The 23741-nt window shown below is 36.3% G+C and overlaps 1 protein-coding gene across 1 annotated transcript in view; it reads right to left on the bottom strand.

The window, feature by feature from the left end:
* Positions 1-15524, bottom strand: part of PLCE1 (phospholipase C epsilon 1) — a 123979-nt gene extending 108455 nt beyond the window's left edge. The window contains exon 1 of the mRNA XM_084264921.1: positions 14328-15524. Within this exon, the coding sequence (XP_084121047.1) occupies positions 14328-15515 (1188 nt within the window). The 5' untranslated portion in view covers positions 15516-15524. The remainder of the gene's footprint in view (positions 1-14327) is intronic.
* Between the last annotated feature and the right edge of the window lie 8217 nt (positions 15525-23741).

Here is a 23741-nt window from a genome sequence, read left to right on the forward strand (position 1 = left end):
ATCCTGACTTGCAAGCACAGGGACCCAAAAGCTGCTGTGCAATGTGAGCCCATGGGCTTGGACAGTATTCTCCAGTCTCACCTGCCTTTCTGGTGAAGATGTATCTGTCTGCAAAGACCACATCAAACAGAGCATAATTTGCAATAAGGCAGAGGCTTGAGAGGGGCATATGAGAAAACGTCTCCAATTCACTGACACACAGTTTTAAGCCTTTAGAATTAATATCTGAAATGGGGGGGAAATGGTTAGTTTTCCATTTGCTTTTGGGGATTTTTTTTTCCAAGCATTCAGTTCACTAATGATACACCAAAGCCAAGTTCAGAATTCTACTTTGTCTTTAATTCAGTCTTCACATTTTTTCTCTTTACTTCTGACTGAAGAAATACCCACTGTTGCCAATTAAAAGTGGCAGTGCAGCATAGAACAGCAACTGATTTAAAACCCTAATAGAAGATGTTTTTTAAATATGAAATTATCAGTGAAGTTGTATGAATAATTCTATCCACCAGATGGCATATGTCTCACACTTTGCTTCAAATATAACCAAACTTCAGTGACATGGGTGAAGACTTTTCCTGTTCCTTTTTCTTCTAATGTAGAAATTTCAATAATAGTTTAGCACTTGCATAGTTCCAGCAAATGAACAGACATCGTGTTGTAATCAAGGTATGGAAAAATGAATTAATTTCCACTTACAATACACACAATCACCTATGAGCTGTTTTGAAACCTTACCCTTTTCTCTCCTGGCAAGGCGATGCTAATACAGTTCTACCAGGAAAGTTATACCTGTAAAACTATCCATGCAGAGATCTAGGTCAGTATAAATATAGCATAAGGATTCTTCTACCACTATATTTTGTCTGGGTTGTCTAATGAAGTTGTATTTCAAAAGGACTGCAGCAAGACAAAGATTTTACCATTACAGGTAGCATATCAGATACTCGGTTACTTATGATCCAAATATATGTGCACATGCTTGCATATATGTAAACTAGGTCTAAGTGGAAATCAGTGATAACAGTTATGTAGATATAGTCAAACAGAAAGAAATCTTGCCAACACATTTAGAGACTGTTTCCAAATTTTCAAATGGGAGTCCTAAAAAAAACCCCTGTAAATCCTTAAAACTTCTAAATCTAAATGTTGCTGGTTTGATTATGAGAAATACAAGGCATGCAGTATCTCTACAATCACAACAGCTTTACCTAGTATTTTAGAATTGAATTTTTGGTATCTAATTTAAATGCTTATATTTAAAATTTTGGCTACAACCTTTTTTGAATAGCACCAAAGTGTGAATTCTACCTTCAAAAGAGTATGAGACTTTATAAACAAAGCTCTCGCACATCATCTCCCTCCTGTTTTGGCAGATCAGCTCTGATAAAGAACACTTCAAACCTCCACACTTTCTTTGATGTCAGTTGGTTCATTTGCAACTGTCCATGGTATTTGGCTAAGACAAAGGCACAGGTTAGACATCATGTCAACAGCTGTTTGGACAATTTGGCAGCAATTTCCAAGCGGTGGTGCACATACTATTAATGATATACAAATGTCACCTAAGCAACCAAACAACTCTTCTTGCATGTGCTCAGGTTAAATACTGCTACTACCATGATAATAGTAATATATGAGCAGTATAAATTAGGAACCTCTGCCCCTCCTCTTTGGGACAGAGGTGAAAGCCTTTAAGCCTCTGTCAGCAAAGCACAAGCACTCAAGATATCAATGGCAGTGTTGAATGTTCTGATATTCCTCATTTTAGACTTCTGTTGTTCTAAGCTTTTGAAAACAAAGTTTCGTTCTATTCCGCTATTTAATTTTATTTGCTGGCCAGATAAGAATTTCAAACTAATGTTTAACAAACTTGAGCCTCAGTAACTCTTCTTGCAGATTTGAATTTTAATAACAACCATTTTTAAAAACCATGTTATTTTCATCAGATACTTTCAACAGGAGAAAATATTACCAAAAAAAAAACCCCAAAACCAACTATAAAACATCATCTAGTGAAAAAACAAGAGCCTAACAAAATAGCACAACTATTGAGCCTTGCCACACATGCTTGGCCTTGCCACATCAAGCCTTGCCAGAGTGCCTCAGTTCATAGTGGTTTAAAAACTAAATGATGACTAACAGTCTTTCTCCAAATTCTTTTAATTTTCTTTATATTCCTACATGAAAGTGCAACCTTTGTACATAACCATCACAATAGTACTAGCACTGGTTTACGTATGCCTTAGTTCCACAGAAAAACAGCAAAACCTTTAGTTCTGGTTAGGTTTGGAAATAAGATGTTGATGGTTTTTGCTCTCTACATTTTTGAAGTTCCAAAACTCAAAGAACTCTTTGTCAACTATCTCTTTTATTTTCCTTCCAAGTTTCTCATAGAACACTGGCTTCTTTTCACTAGTTCTTTCAGTTAACTACCCTTCATATCTCATTAGCAAATTCTGCCCAGTACTGTTAAATCAATTTCCACTTCTTTTACTTAATGAAAAAGGGTTTTTTTAAGTTTTTGTTCTACTGGATCCAGTGAGTCACAGCCACATGGGTATTTCCTGAGAATATGCTTTCATCTTAGCTTTGTTTTCCTTCTCTTTCTTTGCAGGCTGCAGAAATTTAAATTAAGCAAGGATCAGAGGAATCAGGTCATTAATGCCTAATATAAATACTAATTAGCAAATAATTCTTTTTTCCTGATAAGTATAATAGGAAAAAAGTTACAAATGCAGTATTCACTACAAGAGTTTCATGAAATGGACAAAAATACTAGCTCTTTTGGAAATCCACTTTGTCTAAAAATGCGCTACCACAACCAAATGTGTATCAATCACACAATGTGCAGCTAAGAGCTGTCTGCTAACTGAAAAGGAAGACCACCAAAAAAAGCTAAAACTGAAATATGATAGCTAGAAACAGCACAGATGGGACACAAAATTGTATGAGCTCAAGACTGGAACTATAAGGCTAACGGAAGCAGGAATGCCCGTTAAGACCACACAATTGCATACTGTAGGAACTTCAGCCTTAGCTACTTGACTCAGCTGAAGAGTACACTGTGAATACTATGAAAAATACTATGCAGAAGTAGAGAACTAAAGGGAATTATATTGGGAATTTTGTTCTTTACATAAGACTGAAGGATAAAGGAGGCTCCATAAAGACCACCAGTCTAGGGAGTACTAAGCAAGCTGAAGCTAAGTTCAAGAACTGCATTAGGGAACAAGGACCACTACTGACAAGTTTGAATTAAAAAGCAAAACTAAGTAGGAGTAGTTATAAAAATCTAGAGTTTTCAGTGCAGGGAGGGGAACACTGGTCCCTCCCCTCATAGAATTTAATGAGAAACCCAATGGAAACTTCCAAGGTCAGGAAGCCTAGAAAGAGAGCAAAGATCTTGGAGTCATCCACCACAAGGAACCTGGGGAAAAGGAGCCTGGAAAAGCCTCAGGAAAATTAAGACTGTGCAAAGTGCAGGGGTGAGTTTTTCACATGGCAAGAGCTGGACCATATCCTGTGGTAAACTCTATTACAGCTGATGTTTGTAGAAGGCTGCAGGCCCTAAAAATTATACGGGACAAATGGGTAAAGATAAAAAATGGTTGAGGAAAAGAGCATCTTGTCTAGGGAAGCAAATGCATGCTCTTAAGATACTGGAGCAGAGACCTCCACCACAGGCAAAAAACCTCAGTTCTTCCCTTGCTAAGGTGCTAAGAAACTCAGTGACCTAACGGGTAAGAAATATTTAAAGCTCTCCATCCAGGAACAATCACTGGCCATAGGAGATGACATACTATCAACTGTCCCTAATCACGTGCTGTCCAACCACGCCAGAGGGTGCAGGCTAAGCAAGATCAGACCACTTAGGGCACAGGGAGGAGGACTAAGAGAAAGGGACAGATGATACTGGATTCTGCAGAACAGCCTGTTACACTGGATAAAAAGAGAAGGGATCTTTCCACAATCCTACATAGTGAAAAACTCAATTCTGAAGACAGAGGGCAATATTTTATTGCTACCTATGTAAACATGTTTCAAGTTAGTAAATAACTCATCTAAAGGTCCTGAAGAAAGGTATGCGAAGTCAGGACAAAATGCAGCTGCTATCTGTCTGGACATGGAGTAAGTTTACCATGAACAAAAGGAAACAAAGTGTACTGTGCTAACCAGCCCTAATAGAGAGGTAGCAATACACAAACCCTTCCCTGTCCTCCCTGGGAAACATGCCCTGCTTTGTTTTGAAAAAATACGTATACAAACTCAGTACTGAAATTCCAAAACAGCTTGTATGATTAAAAACATTAACATAACCTAAGCAGGGGTGTTGAACAGGACAAATATTATGTAATGGTCCAGTCATCATGTACATTATAGATCAGATAAATCAAAATATCCTCATCTGAACATAAAAACTTGGAACTACTTAAAAAATTCCATCACACACACCCAAATTCTCTGCACAAAGCTTCACCCTGGTGTTTCCGATCTGTAAGAGCGCCCTGTGCAGCCAAAGCTTTGTAAGCTATGAAAGACCTAGCTACAGCAAACAAAATTTAATCTTCTGAATTTCACCTTAACTTTAATTGTAATAGTGTCCAACTTAATTGTTTTAATCCTCCATCATTTTATAACGGTAATTTTAATTCTGAAACAAGCCATTGAAGCATTTACCTCCTCAGCAGCTAAACCACTGGAAGGAAAAACAGGAAACAGCTGCTCAAAGCTAAAGTATGATGAGAAAGGTGTTAAAAAAAAATTACTCAAAACTAATCATCATTTGCAAAGGCTGCATTTTCCAAACCAGTCACAAAGAAACACTGTGAAACATGCCATGATTCACAAATGCCTTCTAAAGATGAAAGCATAAAAAATGTTGTTGCTCAAAGGAAACATTCAAATTGTTATAAATGTCCATCTCCAACCTGTTCAATAAAGGAAAAAAAAAAAAGGAATAGACCCAAAAAATCTCTATTTCTGAACTACCAGAGAATTAGAAAATTCATAAGCTGTTTTAAATACGATCCATCTTATATCTCCTGCTTGCTAACGTCTATTTATCTTTTCTACAGCCTCAACCTGCTGAGTGTCTTGGTGTTAAGAGACTAAAGCCACCTTTATGCTGATGGTAAATCACTAGATAACAATGAAATCTTCAGGTAGCAAAGGATTTTGCACCCATCTAGTTCTCCCTGACTGTTTTTTAAGTAAAGTAAGTTTCAAAAGGACATGTAGGTGAGCCAGAATACAAGCTCATTTCATAAAGGGGCAATACTCTGAACCTTCATGTAATATTTTTTTCTTTTTAAAATATACACCTTTACACACACAAGCCACCAAGTGCAACCCCAAGATTGTGAACAACAGACAAGAAGTCCAATGTTATGGTTCCCATGGCAACCATAATGTGTTTCTATAAGAAGTAAAATATCTTACATATGCACAGGGTCAGAACTATAACAGCCTTAAGTTTGCAGCATGATACTCTGCAGCACGATAGCCTGCAAAGTTACTCAAGGCAAACTCATAATATAAAACAAGGAAGATTGATGACAGCTTTCTCTCAGGGGTCTTTTTCTTGATCCAGCTCACAATCACATTTAGAACAATTCTCCACGGCTCAGATACATTCTTACAGCTTTGCTGAAAGATAAACTATTAAGAATTATCATTTAGACTTTTATTCAGCCCAGAAGTATTTTAGTGTTGAATGACTACATACAATTAAAAAAATAACAACCTTTTTTCTTTGTTCTTTTGCATGTAACTCTAAAATTACCAAATATTAACAGATGGAAGTGGTGGGAATATATTTAGGTTTGGGGTTCCTCTCCCCTCCCCCACCCACTAGAAATTTAGTTTTATCTCTCTTCTGCAGACTACAGTGCAGCATAGCTACTAAACCTGCTGAGATAAAAGAAAATGAGAAGAGTGTCTGGGAGAAGTTTATCTCCTCTAAACCCTGAGTGAGCTCACTAACAACTAACTGCTTCTAGGTCTGTAGAACAGATGAGATCATCAGTTGTTTGTAAAACAGCCAGGACAACAGATTCAAGTCCAGAAGTCGGTCTTCCAAGCAGTGTGGAAATGTGAACAATAAATAACAGCTTATGCAACTGAAGGGTACTAAAGAAAGTTTTCTATACCAAGTTAATTCTCTCACCTGAGTTACATGAGTTATACATATTTACATAGACAACATTTTTAGTTTGAAACTACAGTTTTAAACCTACTTAATATAAGTTTGTCCTGTGTGTCTCTATGGAAACGTTTGACATAAAATATGGTTCCCATGAAGCCAATAGCTCTATTTTGCACAGGCTTCTTTTTCTCCCTCCCAGTAACATTGTCCCAATTCGAGATTTTAAACAGATTACAACATGACCAGGATTTCACCCATTCTCTAATACTTGAAGGGAATTCCTAAACACTTTAAGAACTAAGACTGCTGTAACATGAAACTAGAGCAGCTAATAATGCATCCTTTGTTTTGCCCACACTTTACTAATGAAGTTCTGTATCTGTTGTGATTTCTTGAAAACAATTTCTATAGTGTCAGGAGAATAAAATAAAAATAATCATGAAGTGTGCATAAGAACCACTTTTAATCATCTTAAAAGAAGATCACATTACTTTATAAGTACAAATTCAAAGTCGAAATGTTGGCAACAGTCAACAAGCATTACAAATGCTGGAAAAGTTAAGGGGAAAAAAAAAAAAGGAAAATCTTGTTTTCAGGAGAGTTAATTAGGTTATTCAGAGTCCTGCAACAAGTGCATGTGTGATTCCAAGATAAACTGTTTTGTTGCTGCTGCATGTTCCCATACTATGATAGCAAACTAAACTGTAGGTATCTATGTTTCATTATTTGCTATATTAAGGAAATCTTAAGTTTCTACAGTAAGTGCCATAATTCCAGAAATTAGAAGACTCTTCTGAGCTTCATACAAATGGGAAAACAAGGGTATTATGTATAAGAAAGAATCACCAGCAAGCCAATTCAACATTTTTTTCTCTCTCATACTCATCTAAGGGATTAATAACCACATCTCAAACACGAATGTTCAATCTCCGTTCAAAAATTGTCCTATCTGGTTACAGTTCAAAATATTTAAAAAATGGTCAGTTGCACACAATTTGTATGACAACACAAGCACCGATACATTTATTATGTAGGTAAGGAATAGCTTCTAGTTATATAATTTTCCAGTGAAATTAAGAGAATAAACAAAGAAGAAAGCAGTTCGAAATGCCGCGGGTGAATGTTTATGCTTCCAGGGCTGCCCCGCTTCCGACATTCCTGATGAAAGCTGTGTGCTGTCACACTGCCCTGAGTCACTGGTTCCAACTGCTGCGCTGATGTAATTAGCTTTGGTTGGTATGGGAGCACCCACAGACCTCTGCTGTCCCTTGATACCCCAGCTCATATGTACTTGGACGGTACCTAACAGCTGTATTATGTTCAACTTATTCCTTGTTTCAAGCTGTCACCAGTCCATATTGTCAAGCAAAATTCTTCGTGACCATACTGTACAAACAGCTTTTCTCCAACAGAGAAACCAAATAGCCTCATATCTCACAAAGGATGCCTTAAGTATTGTGGCAAGTACAATTTTACAGAAGAGATATTTTCTGTAAGCATTTCTAGAATTTTCATATTGACAAGATGTATGCCTAACCAATTGATGCCCAGCTCAGCTTATTCAATTTAAGAAAAAACTTTCTTTTAAAAAGGTCCTGAAAAACTGTAGAAAAGCAAGATAAATCAAAATATATATGAAATCTCATCAACTCAGGTTTTCATTATTCACTCACCAAGAGGGCCATCTTTACACAGCACATATTTTAGTCACTCATAACAGAGTAAACAACCCAAACTTTTCAACACTTCATATAGGTAATGGAGATAACTTAGTTTCAACTGAGAAAGAGCTTAGAAGAGTGTCCAACTCTAACACTCTAAAATGAACTCTTTAATATGCTTCAGGGAGATTTTTCTGAAATAGATCTTCATGTTTCTTTAGAGTTAATGAACAGTCACTAGAAGGAAAGTCAGAAAATGTGGAAAAACTGAAGGCATAATATATTATTCTTGCCAAAACTCCCACACTATTGGCTCTAAATACCTAAGTGTGCTCACAGCTAAAACTTATTGTTCATAATTTGGCCCCAAACTGTTAAAGCTATGAGACAACTAGAAAATAATACAAAGTATTAAGAGATTTATCTCTATCACACATTATAGTAATAAAAACCGGGCTACTTCTACAGACAGAGGGTAAATTTTCTATTTTTAAAGTTAGTAGTTAAAACTAGAGTAACCCAACCCAAAGCAAATATAAGTATAGAGCTTCATTTAACAAAATTCAATTTTTTTGCAGCACTTACTGAAGGGAAATCAATATCATGGCTATTTGGCTTGTCTCTTGTTTCCCTGACTTTTTTCCAAATAGTCAGGTTTGTTCATGAACTTTTTCTTTAAACAAAAAGCTCCAACTGTTATGCAAAAAACCAAGAAACACAGGGTCCAGGTAGAACAAAAAAATATCTCATCCATACCTCCTAATTACTTTAACATATGAATATAAACCTTTATGTCTAAAAACATGACAACATAAGTATCAGGAAAAATACTCATGCACAGTCAGATTTTTTTAAAAAAATCATTTGTTAGTGGAGAACCCCAACCACTTGCAGATTATTTGCTTTATGTCATTTTTTTCCCTGTAACTTCCTTTCGGTGTGTTGTACTAGAAATTTTATTTCAAAATGGAAAAACAAAATATCTCAACCCCCAAATATGTTTCTAATCCACAATACAGAATATTTTTTTTAAATAAAAGTACAAGTATAGCATAAACTTAAGCATAAAGAGCCATTGTACACTTCACGTGTGCACGCAAAACCAGGAGAGAAGAGAGGAAAAATCCATTTAAAGAATTCCATCTTTTAAATATGGACCAAGAAGAAAAAAATTGTGAGGAGACCACATAATCCTTAAAGAAAGGTGCTACAACAGCAAATCTAGAGCTGAAATTCCTACAGAAAGAATTAAAAAGAACCTAGAAGTGAAAGCCTATAAGAATTTAATTCTTTAAGGCTGCTTTGTGGGTTGTAAATCCTACAGAGTTTGGCAGAATAACTTAAACTAGTAAAACTCCTATTGCCAGGTGATTTCATGTGTCCACTCCAATCAGCTTGGCATCTATTCTACCAAATCAGATCAGTCATCTGAGTGAAACAGAGCACATAAACAAGGACTCTTATGCTTTTTATTACTATAAGCAGCACAGAGGGTTGTGTCAGATGCTTTCAAGTTTTTGTTTCACTTCTGAAGAATCAACACTGTAAAAGTGTATCTTCTGAGATACTACTAGATAAAATGAGGGTTATGCTATTTGTTCTGACAAAAAATTGACAGTAAAAGACTACAATTAACCCAACAGCTGAGAAAAGCAACCAAAAGAATATTCTGCTGAAGATCCAGCGTTACTAACCCTTCCTTTGCTCCTAAACATAACATTATGTTAGCATTTGACGTAAAATCCTCCTGTATTTAGCTAGGTTGTCAAAAAAGGAAAGCAGATGATAGTTCTATGACTGATGGCAAAATATGAAAATATCCATATTTTCAGAAATTCCAGAAAAGCAACCAACATAATGATACACTGACTAGAGCTGCTGATATATTTCTTGCTGCAGTGAGGGGGCATAGAGGAGATCAAGCTTTCTATAGGTTCAGTTTTAAAATGAACATTTATGTTAATTACAAAATATTAATTTTACTTCTGAATGTATAATAAATTATAAGAAAAAAATCAGAAAAATACTACCTATTAAACAGAAAATTGCTTGCACCTGGTTCTGCTTCTTTAAAAATACTATCCAAAATGACTGCATTAGACATCACATTAATAAAAGGCATAGTAAAATCTTTTTTCTCTCCATACCTGTTTTTTAACAGATGCCACCAACTCACTATAGCTCAACTTTATGAAAAATCAAGAAATCTTAATGTAAGTCTCCTTACATTAGCCATCCATAATCAAAAATCCTTGGATTATATTGATTTTGGACATGAATTATAAAAACAGTATGGATACTATATGGAAAAAAATACCTAATGCTAACAGATGCTACTACTATACCAAATCATTCTATTAACAATTCCTACAAGATAAAACTATAATAAAATCATTATTCTATCCGGAGACAGATGTGGGGGCAAGTAAGTTGGGTTTTTTAAGTGCTGCCTTATTAGTATTTGGCATTTCAGCAGGTCCTTAGGAGCTGCAACGAACAGTAGATGTATCAGTGTGCAGACATCTATGTAAGCAAAGTTAGGCAAGCCAGTAAATTCTTTCTTCTTAAAGCTCAAACTACTGGCATCAGGAATGTAATGACACAGCAAAGATTGGCACTGGAGCCTACAAAATAAGCTTAACTAAAGAATTCAGCTATTAATGCCTTGCAACTATGTTGTTGCAGCTGTCATTTGGAAATCTGGAGGTTACTCACCTGGTTTGAGAGAATCACCCCATGGTAGTCTAGTCACCTTCTCAAATTTAATAATATCTGAATCAACAGTGGACCTGGCTACTTTTGTCACATTACTTACTGCAGAAACACCATCATATCAGGCTATGAACCTAACACCTCACAGGCAAAGGTGGTTCAATGAATCCACAGCCTCCCACTTCTGTAATTAGTTACATTGCTAAAATGTTGCAGCTGAGCTGAACCCAAGTCAGGGATGCAACTGTGCCAGGCCAAGCAAAGGCAACACCAAAGCCTGCCCCTTCACTATTTTTGGTGTGCCAAATTCCTTGCATTTGCTACATCTTTACTATGTACCAAAGTGAGGGGCTTCCACTGTTCCAACATGGACAAGAAAACTTCTCCTTAATAGATACCACAGCCATGTTATACATCCATACAGCCATGTTATATATCCATCTGATACGAGTAAGTACTGTACGTGCAAAATTAGAAAAAATATTCTACATAAAAATCTTCTCTCTTAGAACAGACTCATAGAATCATTTTGGTTGGAAAAGACCTTTAAGATCATCAAGTCTGACAGTTAACCCAGGCTGCCAAGTCCACCACTAAACCATACCAGTAAGCACTACATTTACATGTCTTTTAAATCCCTCCAGGGATGGTGACTCAAACACTTCCCTGGGCAGCCTGTTCCAATGACTAACAACTCTTTTTTTTCCCTAACATTCAATCTGAATCTCCCCTGGCGATTTGATGCCATTTCCTCTTGTCTTGTCACTTGGGAGAAGAGACCAAGCCCATCTCACTACAACCTCTTCTCCAGGAGTTGCAGAGAGCCATAAGGTCTCCCCTCAGCCTCCTTTCCTCCAAGCTAAACAACCCCAGTTCTCTCATCTGATCCTCAGAAAACTTTTGCTCCAGAGCCTTCACCAGCTTCCTTGCCCTTCTGTGGCCACGCTCCAGCACCATAATGTCCTTCTCGTAGTGAGGCGCCCAAAACCGAACACAGCACTTGAGGGGCAGCCTCTTCATACAACACATACAACACATACAGGGCAGAGGAGTCTAAATCTTCATATAGAGTATCTATAAACAGTAATCCTATGCTACATTAAAAATATCTATTTTAACGTATCTTCTATATAACCCGAAGCCTGAGTCCCACCTTCCTATGTAGGGGAAAGAAAACAGAAAAAATATTCAGTGCAACAATCCAGTGCCTTTCCTTTAATAGCACTCAAATTTTTATGTAAGGGATACACACAAATAAGATCCGCATTTTCCTACTTAAAACATAAAGGTCTCTATTGTTCCATGTTACACCAGTACTGCTATGAAAACTTATTTTCTCCAACTTTTTTTTCCCCCTTGAAGAACGGAACTACTGTTCATTTAGCTGTTCCAAACAGAATGCATGCTCAAAGGGTGAGATAAGGGGAAAGAAAGAACAAATTACCACATTCATTTAATACTTTCTCCTTCTTCCTTTGATTATTAGCATGAAAGTTTCCATAAATGCTCATCATTCATTATTTTAACCCAGTGCATATGTTCAGCAGGTCCATGTATTTGTCATATTCACTGAGTTAATTTCTATGTTTGTGTAAAAAACATCTAATAATGCTAACAACATTAAGCCATAAGGACATGTAAACATTTTTTGCAGAAATATTTTACATTAACAGAAAAATAATGCTAAGAACACTCGGTCCATATTATACATAAAAATTAAATACAGAGGTTAAGATGACAAGTATTTGTAGTCACCATTTGGAAGAAGAAAGATTTAGTAACATGAGGTTTTATGCTTTTACTGACCATAAGAACATATTCTGTGCACAGTAATTATGCAGAGTGTTTTACTGCGCCTGTTAATCTTTTGCTCATCTGTAAATAGAACTTTTCCTATTTAAGTAATTATTTAACAAATATTTATTACGTCTACTTATGAGTTTCTATAAGTACTACCAAATAAATCTCCAAATTAAAGCCCTTACACCCCAAAATATACATTCAGTATTATGCAGCAGTGGTGGAACAGGCATGCATGTTAAAAAGCTAAGGAACTCAAGTCAAATTTGAAATGCCTAATAAAGAACCCTTTTTCATACCTATATAAATGAAAATTACACTAGACTTGGGCTACAACAATTCTATCTCTTCTCCCCAAAAAACCTGATAATGCTTACACAAATGTACTGAGCAGGTATCATGCTAGGTAAATACATGTCTCATACCCATTCCATCGTGGAAGCATGACCATGCACCACACCGGGCACATGCTATACCAGCAATTTTGTCCTTCCACTGACTAGGATAGTGAATATCACAATAACAAGCAGCACTACAAAGCTTTGCAACCTAGCACAAAAAACTGACCTATCCACTTTCATAGAACTCTTCAATCAATTATTTAAATGGAAAAAAACACTGATTTCTAGATTTCTACTATAGCTCCTGAGCCATCAAGTCCACTCTTCTTTATCACTGACAAAATTTTATATAATCTATCTCATCAACTTTACGTTTGGACTCTATGATCTTTAAGGTCTATTCCAACCTAAATGATTCTATGATTCTACAGAAGTAAGTTTTCCTCCATTTCAGTCCTACTGAAAGCTGCTGCAGAGTCTCAGCACCAACTGCAAGAAATTTCTTTACAATTTTCAACCTTAAATTTATTCAGGCCTAGTTTATAAGCATAGCTTATCTGAGCACACTCTCCTTTACACCTTGATTATTGTCCCCACCCTAGAGTTTATTCACACATTTTAACAAACAAAAGTTATACATCCTGTTTTGGATCAGCTCAGTAAACCACTCTTCTCTTACTCTTGTTGGGTTTCTCTTGCTATGACCATCCTGCTGGCCTTTCTGTCACAGTAGTCATATTTCTGATGAATCATTCATTCTGATGAATCTCATTTCTTGAGAATCAGTGGTCAAAATCTCTTTTATAGATTCTAGAGACAACTATTTCATTTCTACCATCACATAAAATATTTTGCTACTTAACATAATATATTAATTAATTACCATGCATTTTCTACAACAATAATTTATGCATGCATGACGCCATACTAATTTTTTTGTATGTTATATAATCAAATCAGGACAATATCAGCACATAATATATGTTCTTCAACTATTACTTCTTTTTTTATCATTTGCAAGTGCAGAAGCATTATAAAATACTGTTCTTTCTTCTGTAGAGCAACACATTTTTTCACTGTGATATAACACTGCCACTTATTTTATATAATTATTTAATGGAATATCATTAATATAGCCATCAAATGTCTATATACACATATATAGTATATATATTCCACTATATATCTATAATAAACACATATTTTAGATATATGTATAACTATAAATGCATATGTGCATTTTCTATTTAAAATAGATTTCTATAAAATGTGTATTTTAATATCTGTATAAGTACATTTTTATCTAGACATACATATCAAGATATAAATTTACACATATAGCTATGTATAAATATGCATGTATATACATTTTATAGAGATATATGTGTGTGTATATCTGTGCATGCATAAATTTATACAGATATAAAATTATACATTTTACTCCATGCCTATTTTAAACCAAAATGAATTTCAAAGGAAGAGAATACACTTCTAAAAAGCAGTGTTCAACTCGAGGTTCAGTGTGGTTAAGTGAAAGATCGTATCCAGTGTTAAAAAGTGCTTACCAGTCAATGGTATTTTTTGAATGAAGAAGTCACCAGGGTATCAGAACTTTTACCAAAAATAAAATAAATTTTTAAAAAAAACCCCACACTATGAAAAGCTTACCTGATGCCAGAAAGACTTCTCAAGAAAGGAATTAAATTCCCATTTTATTAATGACTGAATTATATTTAGCTGTTCTGTTGTAATCCTAGAAAGCTTCAAGCCACTGCTGCTTCTCCTTTGCTCAACGTAAGTCCAAGCAACAAGTCCTATGTGCCCTGAAGGTAAAGTCCTAACAATCGCTCTTGTTCCAGTATAAACTGACTTTTTGACCTCTTTATCATTTTTACAGAAACGTCTTATTAATAAAGTAGAACGTTCCTTTTTGTTTTTAAAGAAATCCTCTTCCATCTCTTCTTCACAGTTATCATTACAGTCTTCAAAATGGCTCAGAAAGGGCTTTGAGGGCATTCTTCCAGTAAAGTTATTTCCACAGAAGGTGTGAGCTGAGCATGCCACTTTAAGCTTTTGTGGTGCTCTTTCCAGACATAAATACTTATCCCTTAAAGTGTTTTCATACAACTGCTGTCCAGTTTCGTTCTCACAGTCATTTGTCAACTCCACTAATCTGCAAGTGCAGGCCAGGGAACCAGTGGTGTTACCATCGCCAACACTCACAGGCTGCAAGCAGTCACCCAAAATGAAGCCGCCGTGTAAACTGCACAAAGCCTTCGATGTATTCCTTTCACTAGCACAATGAAAGTGAAAAAAAGCCACTTTATCAGTATCACTGCTGTCATTCTTATTTACTGCTGTCTGGCCTCTTAACGGAGGTCCATTCATTTTCAACTGAATTTCAGCAAGCATGGCTCTTTCCAGTGAGACAGGAATTCCAGTTTCCAGGCATGCCTCCCTCCCTGATAAAGGATCACAAGATTTATACAATTGGCTGCACGGGATATTGCTCTTGCAGTTTTTCTGTACAAGGTTACAGTTAATGTTAAGAAATTCCACTGAATCAGGGATGGAGCTGTTCCTCTCCCAGAAGTTTTCATTACTATTGTCATTAGTCAGTTGTTCTTTCGCCAAAGAGAATATTTTGGGCACTGAGCCCTGAAGACTTTCTTCTTCAAGTCTGTGTAAGTATGAGAGAGCGTGTGTGGCTTGCCTTCCTGGACTGGCTGTATGTCTTTTTATAACACTGGTGTCCAAAGTATTTTCAGTATTTTCATCTCCAGCTGACTGAGCAGGTATCACTTTACCCTGTACCACAGGGACAAGAACAGACGCTGTCATTTCCTCAGAGGTCATCTTGACACAGTCTTTGCTGCTGGATCTATGTTGGGAAAGGGGAGGGGGAGGTGGGGGCGTTGTCTACCACTCCTCACACCATGATTTCAGTGTAATAAAATATTCAGTGCTAAATAATCAGGGAATACAGGGTAAAACATACATTGATTGCTCTTTTCTGAGGTTTTTAAAAAAGTAGATTTTGTTAGTATTGGACTATCAGGTTTTCTCAGTTGTGGATTACTGGCAGGAAACGCAAACATTTTCAAACCAGCCCCTAATTGTGACGTAGGCATTTGGTTTGTCTCTTCCCACAATTAATCCTTCTCTCAGATGCTGCACACGCACTGTTGCCTCAGGTTGTAGATGACGACCAAACACATAATCCATGTCAAAATGCATCTCCCCAGAGGGCACCCAAAAAGTTGGTTTTCTGTAAAGAAAAGAAATACATATATTGAACAGAATCCACGGCACAAAATGCACCATCACAACTGTAACAGAGAAAAAAATTTTTTACAGAAAAAGAAGGACCGCAAAACAAGAGAAGTTAATTGTACTGAGACCTAGAGAATTCCAAAACTGACATTTAAATCCATCTTAAAGTATCACTTCACAATTTGGGGAAATTACAGTCATGTGTCACATTTAAATAGCTGTCTTCAATTCACTATGTACAGCTATATGGCTGCAGAAAGCTGATTTTACTGAAGCTGTAACACTGAAATTGAACATACAAGATACATACCAAGAGACAAAATGTCTTTTTTATATTTTTTTGACTCATAGCCAGGATAAGTTAAAACATTTTTAAGAACAAAATAACTTTTAAACCTACAGCCTTTTAAAATTAATTGTTTTCCTGTTCAGAACTGAACTCTATCACAACTACAATTGCTTTGGTGTTAGGAGGGTTTTGTTGTCCATCAACTTTATGTTGTTACCATGTAAGCATGAAGAAAGCACAATATTTTTGCCAGAAGTTTATGACTGAAAAAACATGAAGGCAAAGCACGGTAAAAGACTGAAATATTATCAATACCCTTTTTAACCACTTATATGGATTAAGCTACAAAATAAACCTCTCCTTGAACTTTGCCATTAATTCTCAGCTTCTTTCCTGCAAATAACAAGGTAGAAGTAAATCTTGGAATCAGAAAATAAGAGGTTATAGATAGTCCAACAAAGGAAACAGAAATAAGAGAGACACACCAAGATAAATTATGGTGAATTAAAATTAAACAAATATAGGCTTATATTTAAATGTCTCATATTTAAAGTTTAAAATTATTAAGTGTATTATTTAAAATGTAGGAAATATTAAGTTTATGAAAACAGGTGAAATTCAGTAGAAACAAGGCCCACCCTCTCCCCCTAGTCTCCCCCTCCCCTCAAAACAACAACAAAACAAAACCAAACCAACAACAAAAACAACCAAAGACTGAACCTTTATTAGCAAAAGGTATCAGAAAGCTGAGGCAAATCACTGGCTAGGTGTAACACCCAGTAATCACTGAACTGATCCATCCAATGTGGACCCGGGCACATGAGCATAAGAGACCACGTTCTTCAATGCAGCTCGTGCAGTCTAGCTAGGCATAATAATTAAATCATCTGTGGTCAATAAAACCACTTGGAATAAGGAAGGGGGGGGGAGGAAATCAGGAAAGCTTAATAATGAGGGCAATTTGAAGCGTAAAATCTATTTTGATACTCTTCTCAAGTAACTATGATTAACGATTTTATTTCAAACCATTTTAGTGTGTCAGATTTCATTTGTATTGATTACTAACCTTGCAGTTTGGAACAAATCAAAGGGTAAAAAACACTCATAAGATAATAGGATATTTAAGAGGCTATTTTATCACACAGTGCAAAGCAAAAATGTAACTAAATGTATCATTTTGCAGGTTGGCCCATCATGAAGTAAAAACAAATTTAAGAGAAGTTAGATCTCACTACAAATCCAAGGCTTAACAGTTGCTAACCAGTGAACAGCACAGCAGTCTCTCTTCAGGCAGCAACTACATACAGCAAGTGCGTTAAAAAATAAATTGTAATTTAGTATTTCAATCAAGATTTAAATGTTATTGGTTTAACAACAGAAGAGAAATCAGGGAGGGTCACAAAGGAAAGTGACAGAGGCAGAACAGAGTCAAAAGTTTTACATTCTCCAGGCGTTACAAAATGCACGTGCATGCCAGAGCAGCCAGAGGGGAGCAAAGATGGGAAACTCAGATCCTCTGCAAGAGAGAGATTTAGCACCAGAAAGAAAAATAAAACCTACTGTTCATGGAAAAGTTGTGGAGGAGGAGATAGCAGTAGTTGGATAGGGTGGCAGGGACAGTACATAAACTGGGCTCACATCACCAACACAGTTCATCACAGAGCACGCTATAAAACACTGTGACAGCACAACTGTAGAGGAGGTACAATGAGAAAACAACACCCAGGCAATTCTGTCTTCCCTGATAGTCTCTGTATCATTAAACTGTATCCCAAAATTCATTTTAGGTCGCTTTCTTCAATCTTAACTATTTCACTTTAAAAAACACACCACAAAACACCACACAACACAACAGCAAAGTACCTTAGCAATTTTCTTATTCTACATTTCCTGTCCCTCTTCCCTGTCCTTCCTCTTCAAATCCCCAGATAACAGCTCATGTAATTTTTTTGGACACTTGAAGAAAACTGCAATATATCTAGAAATGTTCCCATCTTATTTCTTCTGGCAACCACCCTGTACCTGTGAGTCCAAATCTACATACAATAATGCTGATCAAAGGAGAGAGATCTAGGAGGAGCTAGAAGGAAAAACCACTGGTTTTCTTTCTTCCTGTCTTACTCTTAAGTTTCTTTCTTGCTATATCAACCTTATAAAAAACACATACATGTATTAGTAATAGTCTTTAGCACTGATTTTGGAAGAATTTCTTTAATTTATCAACATATTTCAGTCTACTGACTCATCTCTCCTGATTGCATCAGAAAAATTCCAGGAAATCCAATGAAAAGACAAGTCACCAAAATATTCATAAATGTACCCCCTGTAATAATGCAAGGCCAGGAATAAAAAGCAACTGAATGGATTGCCACCACAAAGAATACACTGCTTACTACGCTGGTTGCCAAATGAAAAGCATCACTCCACAAGGCAAGAAAGACAACATCATTACGCAACTTCAACATCACACAATTAATCTGAGATCACAAAACTGACCATGCACATTAGCTTCAACTTTTTTTACTTTTTTCTTTGTGGATAAACTTTTTTTAAAGAAACCCAAATCATATCACTGATTTGCTCTCTAAACAGCTGCTAAAATCTGAGGCCTGTTTATGTCTGAGAGTCTGTCCACAAAGCTCATTTGATGCAAGGACTGCCCTCCCAGTCATACCACCTCTTTCTCATGCCAAAGTGTCTCCACATGGGTCCTACCCAAACGGTTTCTCTCAGAACTTTTTCTTTTGTCTAGAAACTTTATCTCAAATCTTCCCCATCAGTGGTTTAGTTGGTCACCTCTCATCAACTCCAGAGGTTACATGTCTGCCCATTTCTCTTCTACCAGCACCACTTTATTTATCTGTGCATATGTTTGAAATACATCTCATCAAGAATAACGTCTGCTCAAGAAGCTCCGTCTCTATGTCCAGCTGTTCCCATCCTCTCAGGATCACTGCAATGTGATAGGAAACTGATCCATCTTAAGAATTTTTTGCTCAAGTTACTTTACAGCTAGATCATTTTCCCAATCCAGTTCAAATATGGTCGTACTAACACGTGTTCTACAACAGCGTAAGGGGAAAAAATAAGCAGTATGAGGAAGGAAGCAAAATGCTGCTTAAGTTGGTTTACACATTTCTGCAATCTGCACGTGTAATTTGATGTTTCAGCTATGTCAATCTAGCAGGCAGCTGCCATCAAAGGTAGCAGACTCACTCTTCCCCTCACTCCTGATCCTCAGCCCCCATTTTCCCCATCTCATGCATCTAGAGATCATGAGTCCACAAAGTTAAGTGGATTCAGCTGTCTGATTTGCCAGGAAACTATTCTTTTCATCCAAATGAATTGACTCACCTTGTGGCTACATGATCACAAAAATGAAACATTAGCAAGCCTGGTAGGGATCACACATCTCAGTAGTTGCTTCAGTTTATAGTTGCTATTATGTCTAAATGCACCATGAGCATAACAGACTAAGAGAAAAGTTATCTAGCATACATGTACGCTGAAATCTCATTAAACAGCAAGTAAAAAACATGATGGTAGAGCCTCTGATCTACAGACAACTGCAAAAATATCTGAAGCCACAGCACTGCTGAACAGATGACAAGGGTTTCATGTGTCCCCCATTACACTCTTCTCAGTCTCTGCTTTCCACTGTAATCAACAGATTTCAATTCACTGTGCCCAGCAAATTCCTTAAACCATTGGAATGCATTGGACATGTTATGAAGTGCATTAACACAGTGTTATAAATGCTATCAAGTATAAAACTCACAAGCTCAACCAATAAAACTGTATTTTCTAAATTACTGTAAATGATCACTCCCTGCGGCTTCCCTTGCTTGCCTATCTGCATACGGGTGGCCAAAGCCTAGATCCTCACATGAACATACATATTCATTCACACATAATGCTGAAATTATTCAAATCATATCCTTCCTGTTGTACATTAACTCAAAATGCACTGATTCACAGCTAAGTCTGAATATAAAAGTACAGGAGGTAGACAGCTAAGCCTGCACTGTATTCAACACATGCTGACATTTTCTAAAGCCACTAGATTAGATGATGAAATCCATTAATAACTACACTGGTTCATTTTACAAGGCTTAAGTTATGTCAGAAATGTAATGTGCTCCTTCTATCAGTAAAGGAAGTAAAAATATAAGAAACTAGATCCAGCATTAGTGAATCATCCTGGATGCAGAGGTCAGCCAACAAAGACAAATGAATAATGAAAATAAAGAATCTGGAAACCTTTCAGCACACACATTCACAAAATGTAGTAAGTCAGAAAACATGTGATACAAAACTAATTTGTGTGCTTTTTTTTTTTTACACTGCTGCATACACTTAAAATGCAAGCTGGTTCTAGTTATCATTAACAATTAAAAATAATTAAAAATTCATTATTTCCCAGCCATCAGGGATTAAGGTCTACAACAGTCTAGGTAAAACATCCAACATAATCAAAGACTATATGAATATATTAATTTAGTGTCAGTTTATCCTATAAATCATTACTCAAGACAATTTCCTTTTTCAGGCAGCAAGAATTCTGCTTCAGGAAAAAAGCGCAAACCAGTATGCTATGACTTACACTATTATTAAGGAAAGGAATTATGTAGGATCAGAACTGTCAAACGATGTGGTAAGTTAGAAGGCCTTTCAACTCTAGGCTGTCAAGGAAAAGATGATTAGATAAATATTTGAGAATGCTGGCTGGACTGTGGGAAGAAGCCACAACTCTATGAGGGGCAAGTAGGGGATGGGCCTCACAGTAAGGGCGAGGACTATTTAGAGAAGCTGTGTGCTGCCAGAGATGCCAAATCCAATTCAGTATGTAGGACACTGTGGGACCTTCACTGGAAACTTAGTGAGTGCCTAGAAAGTGCCAATATTCTGGGTGCAGAGAATGAGGGGACTGACAAACCGATGTGTCACATTACAAAATACAGACTGGTGGTTTCCACGGGCAAATTGCTACTGGACTGGCACAGAAAGTAATTCAAGAGAGCTAAAGGGCAAAGGGAGGCAGCCTGACAATCCTCCCTTCTTTGCTGGCTATGCTGGGACACCTATAGCTATTTCTCCAACTTTTATCCTCCATGCTACATATACATGGTAACTATCTATCCTAACCAAAAGACATTTCAGCACACACACACAAAAACCTATCACCATGTAATTATATTAATTCAAATTAATAAATGCTTATACAGCATCTACCGCATAAGCAATTAATGAGTAAGAGATTCTTGGGAAACAGTAAACTACAGAAACAATTTGGCACTGTAAGTGTATACAAAAGTACGGATCATATCACATAACCCCAAAAACTGTGTTTAAACAATATAAGCCTAGTTGAAGCTTTTAAGGAAACAACTGATTCATGAGGAAGTTGTTTGTATATTATAACTATCCATTTAACATTTTTTTAAAAAGAGGGTTTGTTTTTTTTTTGTAAATGAGCTACAGTTTGTTCCAGACCAATTCCTTAAAGAGAACAAGAAATCCACATTTTCCTATTTCATTCTGTATCATGTACACTACCAGTTTTTCATTACAGTGCCTTATCCCAGAAACAGGCAGTAAATGCCAGTACAAGAACAGGGCAGCAACATGTTGTTATCCGTTTTGTAAACCTTTCTTCTGCCCAGAGAACCATGGGAAAACAGTAAGGAGGAAACAGCCATTCTCTTAAGAATCACTCAAGATGTGCACAAACCCTATTCGAACAGTTGGAAGCAAGTTAGAACAACATTTTATTTGGCACAGAGCATCACACAGAACCTCAGATTTACCACTGGTGTCTGTGTTACAACAACAAAAAAAATCTCAAAGAGCTACAGTATTTATATATCCTGTCAAGTTAGAGAGTCTTTTTTTTTCTAATTTCTAGAATATTTATCCAAACATGATCAAGTACGAGTTGTCTCAAGCTTTGCAAATGGCGCAAATGGCTGCCAGATGGTGAACCCTTCTTGATTGACTCATCGTTCATCGCTGCATCATACAGAATCTGAAGCTACTGCCAGATACTCTCCACTATTCATTACTTTACAAAAATTCCCTTTCTGTATGAAGAGGCGCACTGCAAGGACCCAAGACTGAATTTATCTTACTGTCAGGGTCAGTTCTTTATTTCTTCCTATATCTGATCTGCAGTAAGCTGTTTAAATAAACTTTCTGTTCAGTGGTTACTTGAACTTCATGCTAAATGACCTTATCCAAAAGCTGTAATTTCATCATTGACACTCAGATGAACAAGTCCTTCTATGGGAAATGCATTATAACTTTAACCATTTAAGGGGGGTTATCCTCCACCTTTGAACAAGTACTTCTGGAATAATTTCCTTAACTTTCTGAAGAACTGTGAAAACAGTCTAAAATGGGTGAAAAAAAAAATTTGAAGTATCAAATCTTTTGGAAAGATTAACTATAAAGGAACACAAAATAACTAAAAAAATAGTAAAACATATTATATAAAAGGACAAAATGGCTATGCAGAAGAAAAAATTGGAAATATAGCAATAATATTTTCTAAAGCAGGTAAAAGACAAATGGATTAGTGCATCAGGATTTATTTTAAGAAATGAGAATTCAAAAAGGAATCATAAAAACCACGTAAAAAAAAAAAAAAGACAATATTAAAAATGTGGGTTGAAGTTTAAGCCAATCTACTGGCAGTCTCCAGCCAAAGCAGCTGATCCCTTGTTCGCGGTCACCTTCATCAAGATATTTTCACCATCTCCTGAACAGAAACTCCTGCAAGGAGAAGAATCAACTGATCTAGAGGATAACTAACCCAGGAAAAGGGAAAAACTTCAGGCAGCATTATCTGATGCCCTTAACACAATCATGGTAGTTTACAGTGATGGTGAAAGCACAAGGCAGGATGGAGAACAGAGGGAATGTAAGACTAGAGTAAAAAAATGTATCTGCAACATCTCACACTGAGATAGCTTTAACATTTCATCAAATACTTCTAAAAATTAAGGAAACACAAGCATGCAAGTATGAGAGGTTAAGGCAACAAAAGTTAGAACTAACAAAAGATAAAACATAACAAAGCAAAGACCATAAACACCTCAAACAACAGGAAATGTCATTAAATAAAGCAAAATTAACAAAGTAACCTTCTCAATAGTGAGAATTATTATGATAAAATTAGTGTGTTGTACAAAGGATGAAAAGGCAGAAAGAAATCCTAGGTGAGATAGCTGACTTCTACATCTTCTACATAAGCTTAAGCAGTATCAGCTGAGTAGGATCACTTCCCTACACACACACATATTTTCATTTAGTCAACTTGCAAGACTTGTTCAGGAAATTTTGTTTACCCCTTCCCCACCTTCCTTAATATCTTAAGTTCACTATACCCTTCAGGATTGAAGATTACTGTACTAATTATTTTTCACCTTGAAGTCAAATATAAGATCAAGTGATTGAACAGCAGCTGAAACTTGTCTCTGTCATGTGGAAATAAAAAGCAATATGCAAGGGACATGCTCTAA

Source organism: Gallinula chloropus (assembly GCF_964237585.1).
Source record: "Gallinula chloropus genome assembly, chromosome: 5".
Lineage (NCBI taxonomy): Eukaryota > Metazoa > Chordata > Aves > Gruiformes > Rallidae > Gallinula > Gallinula chloropus.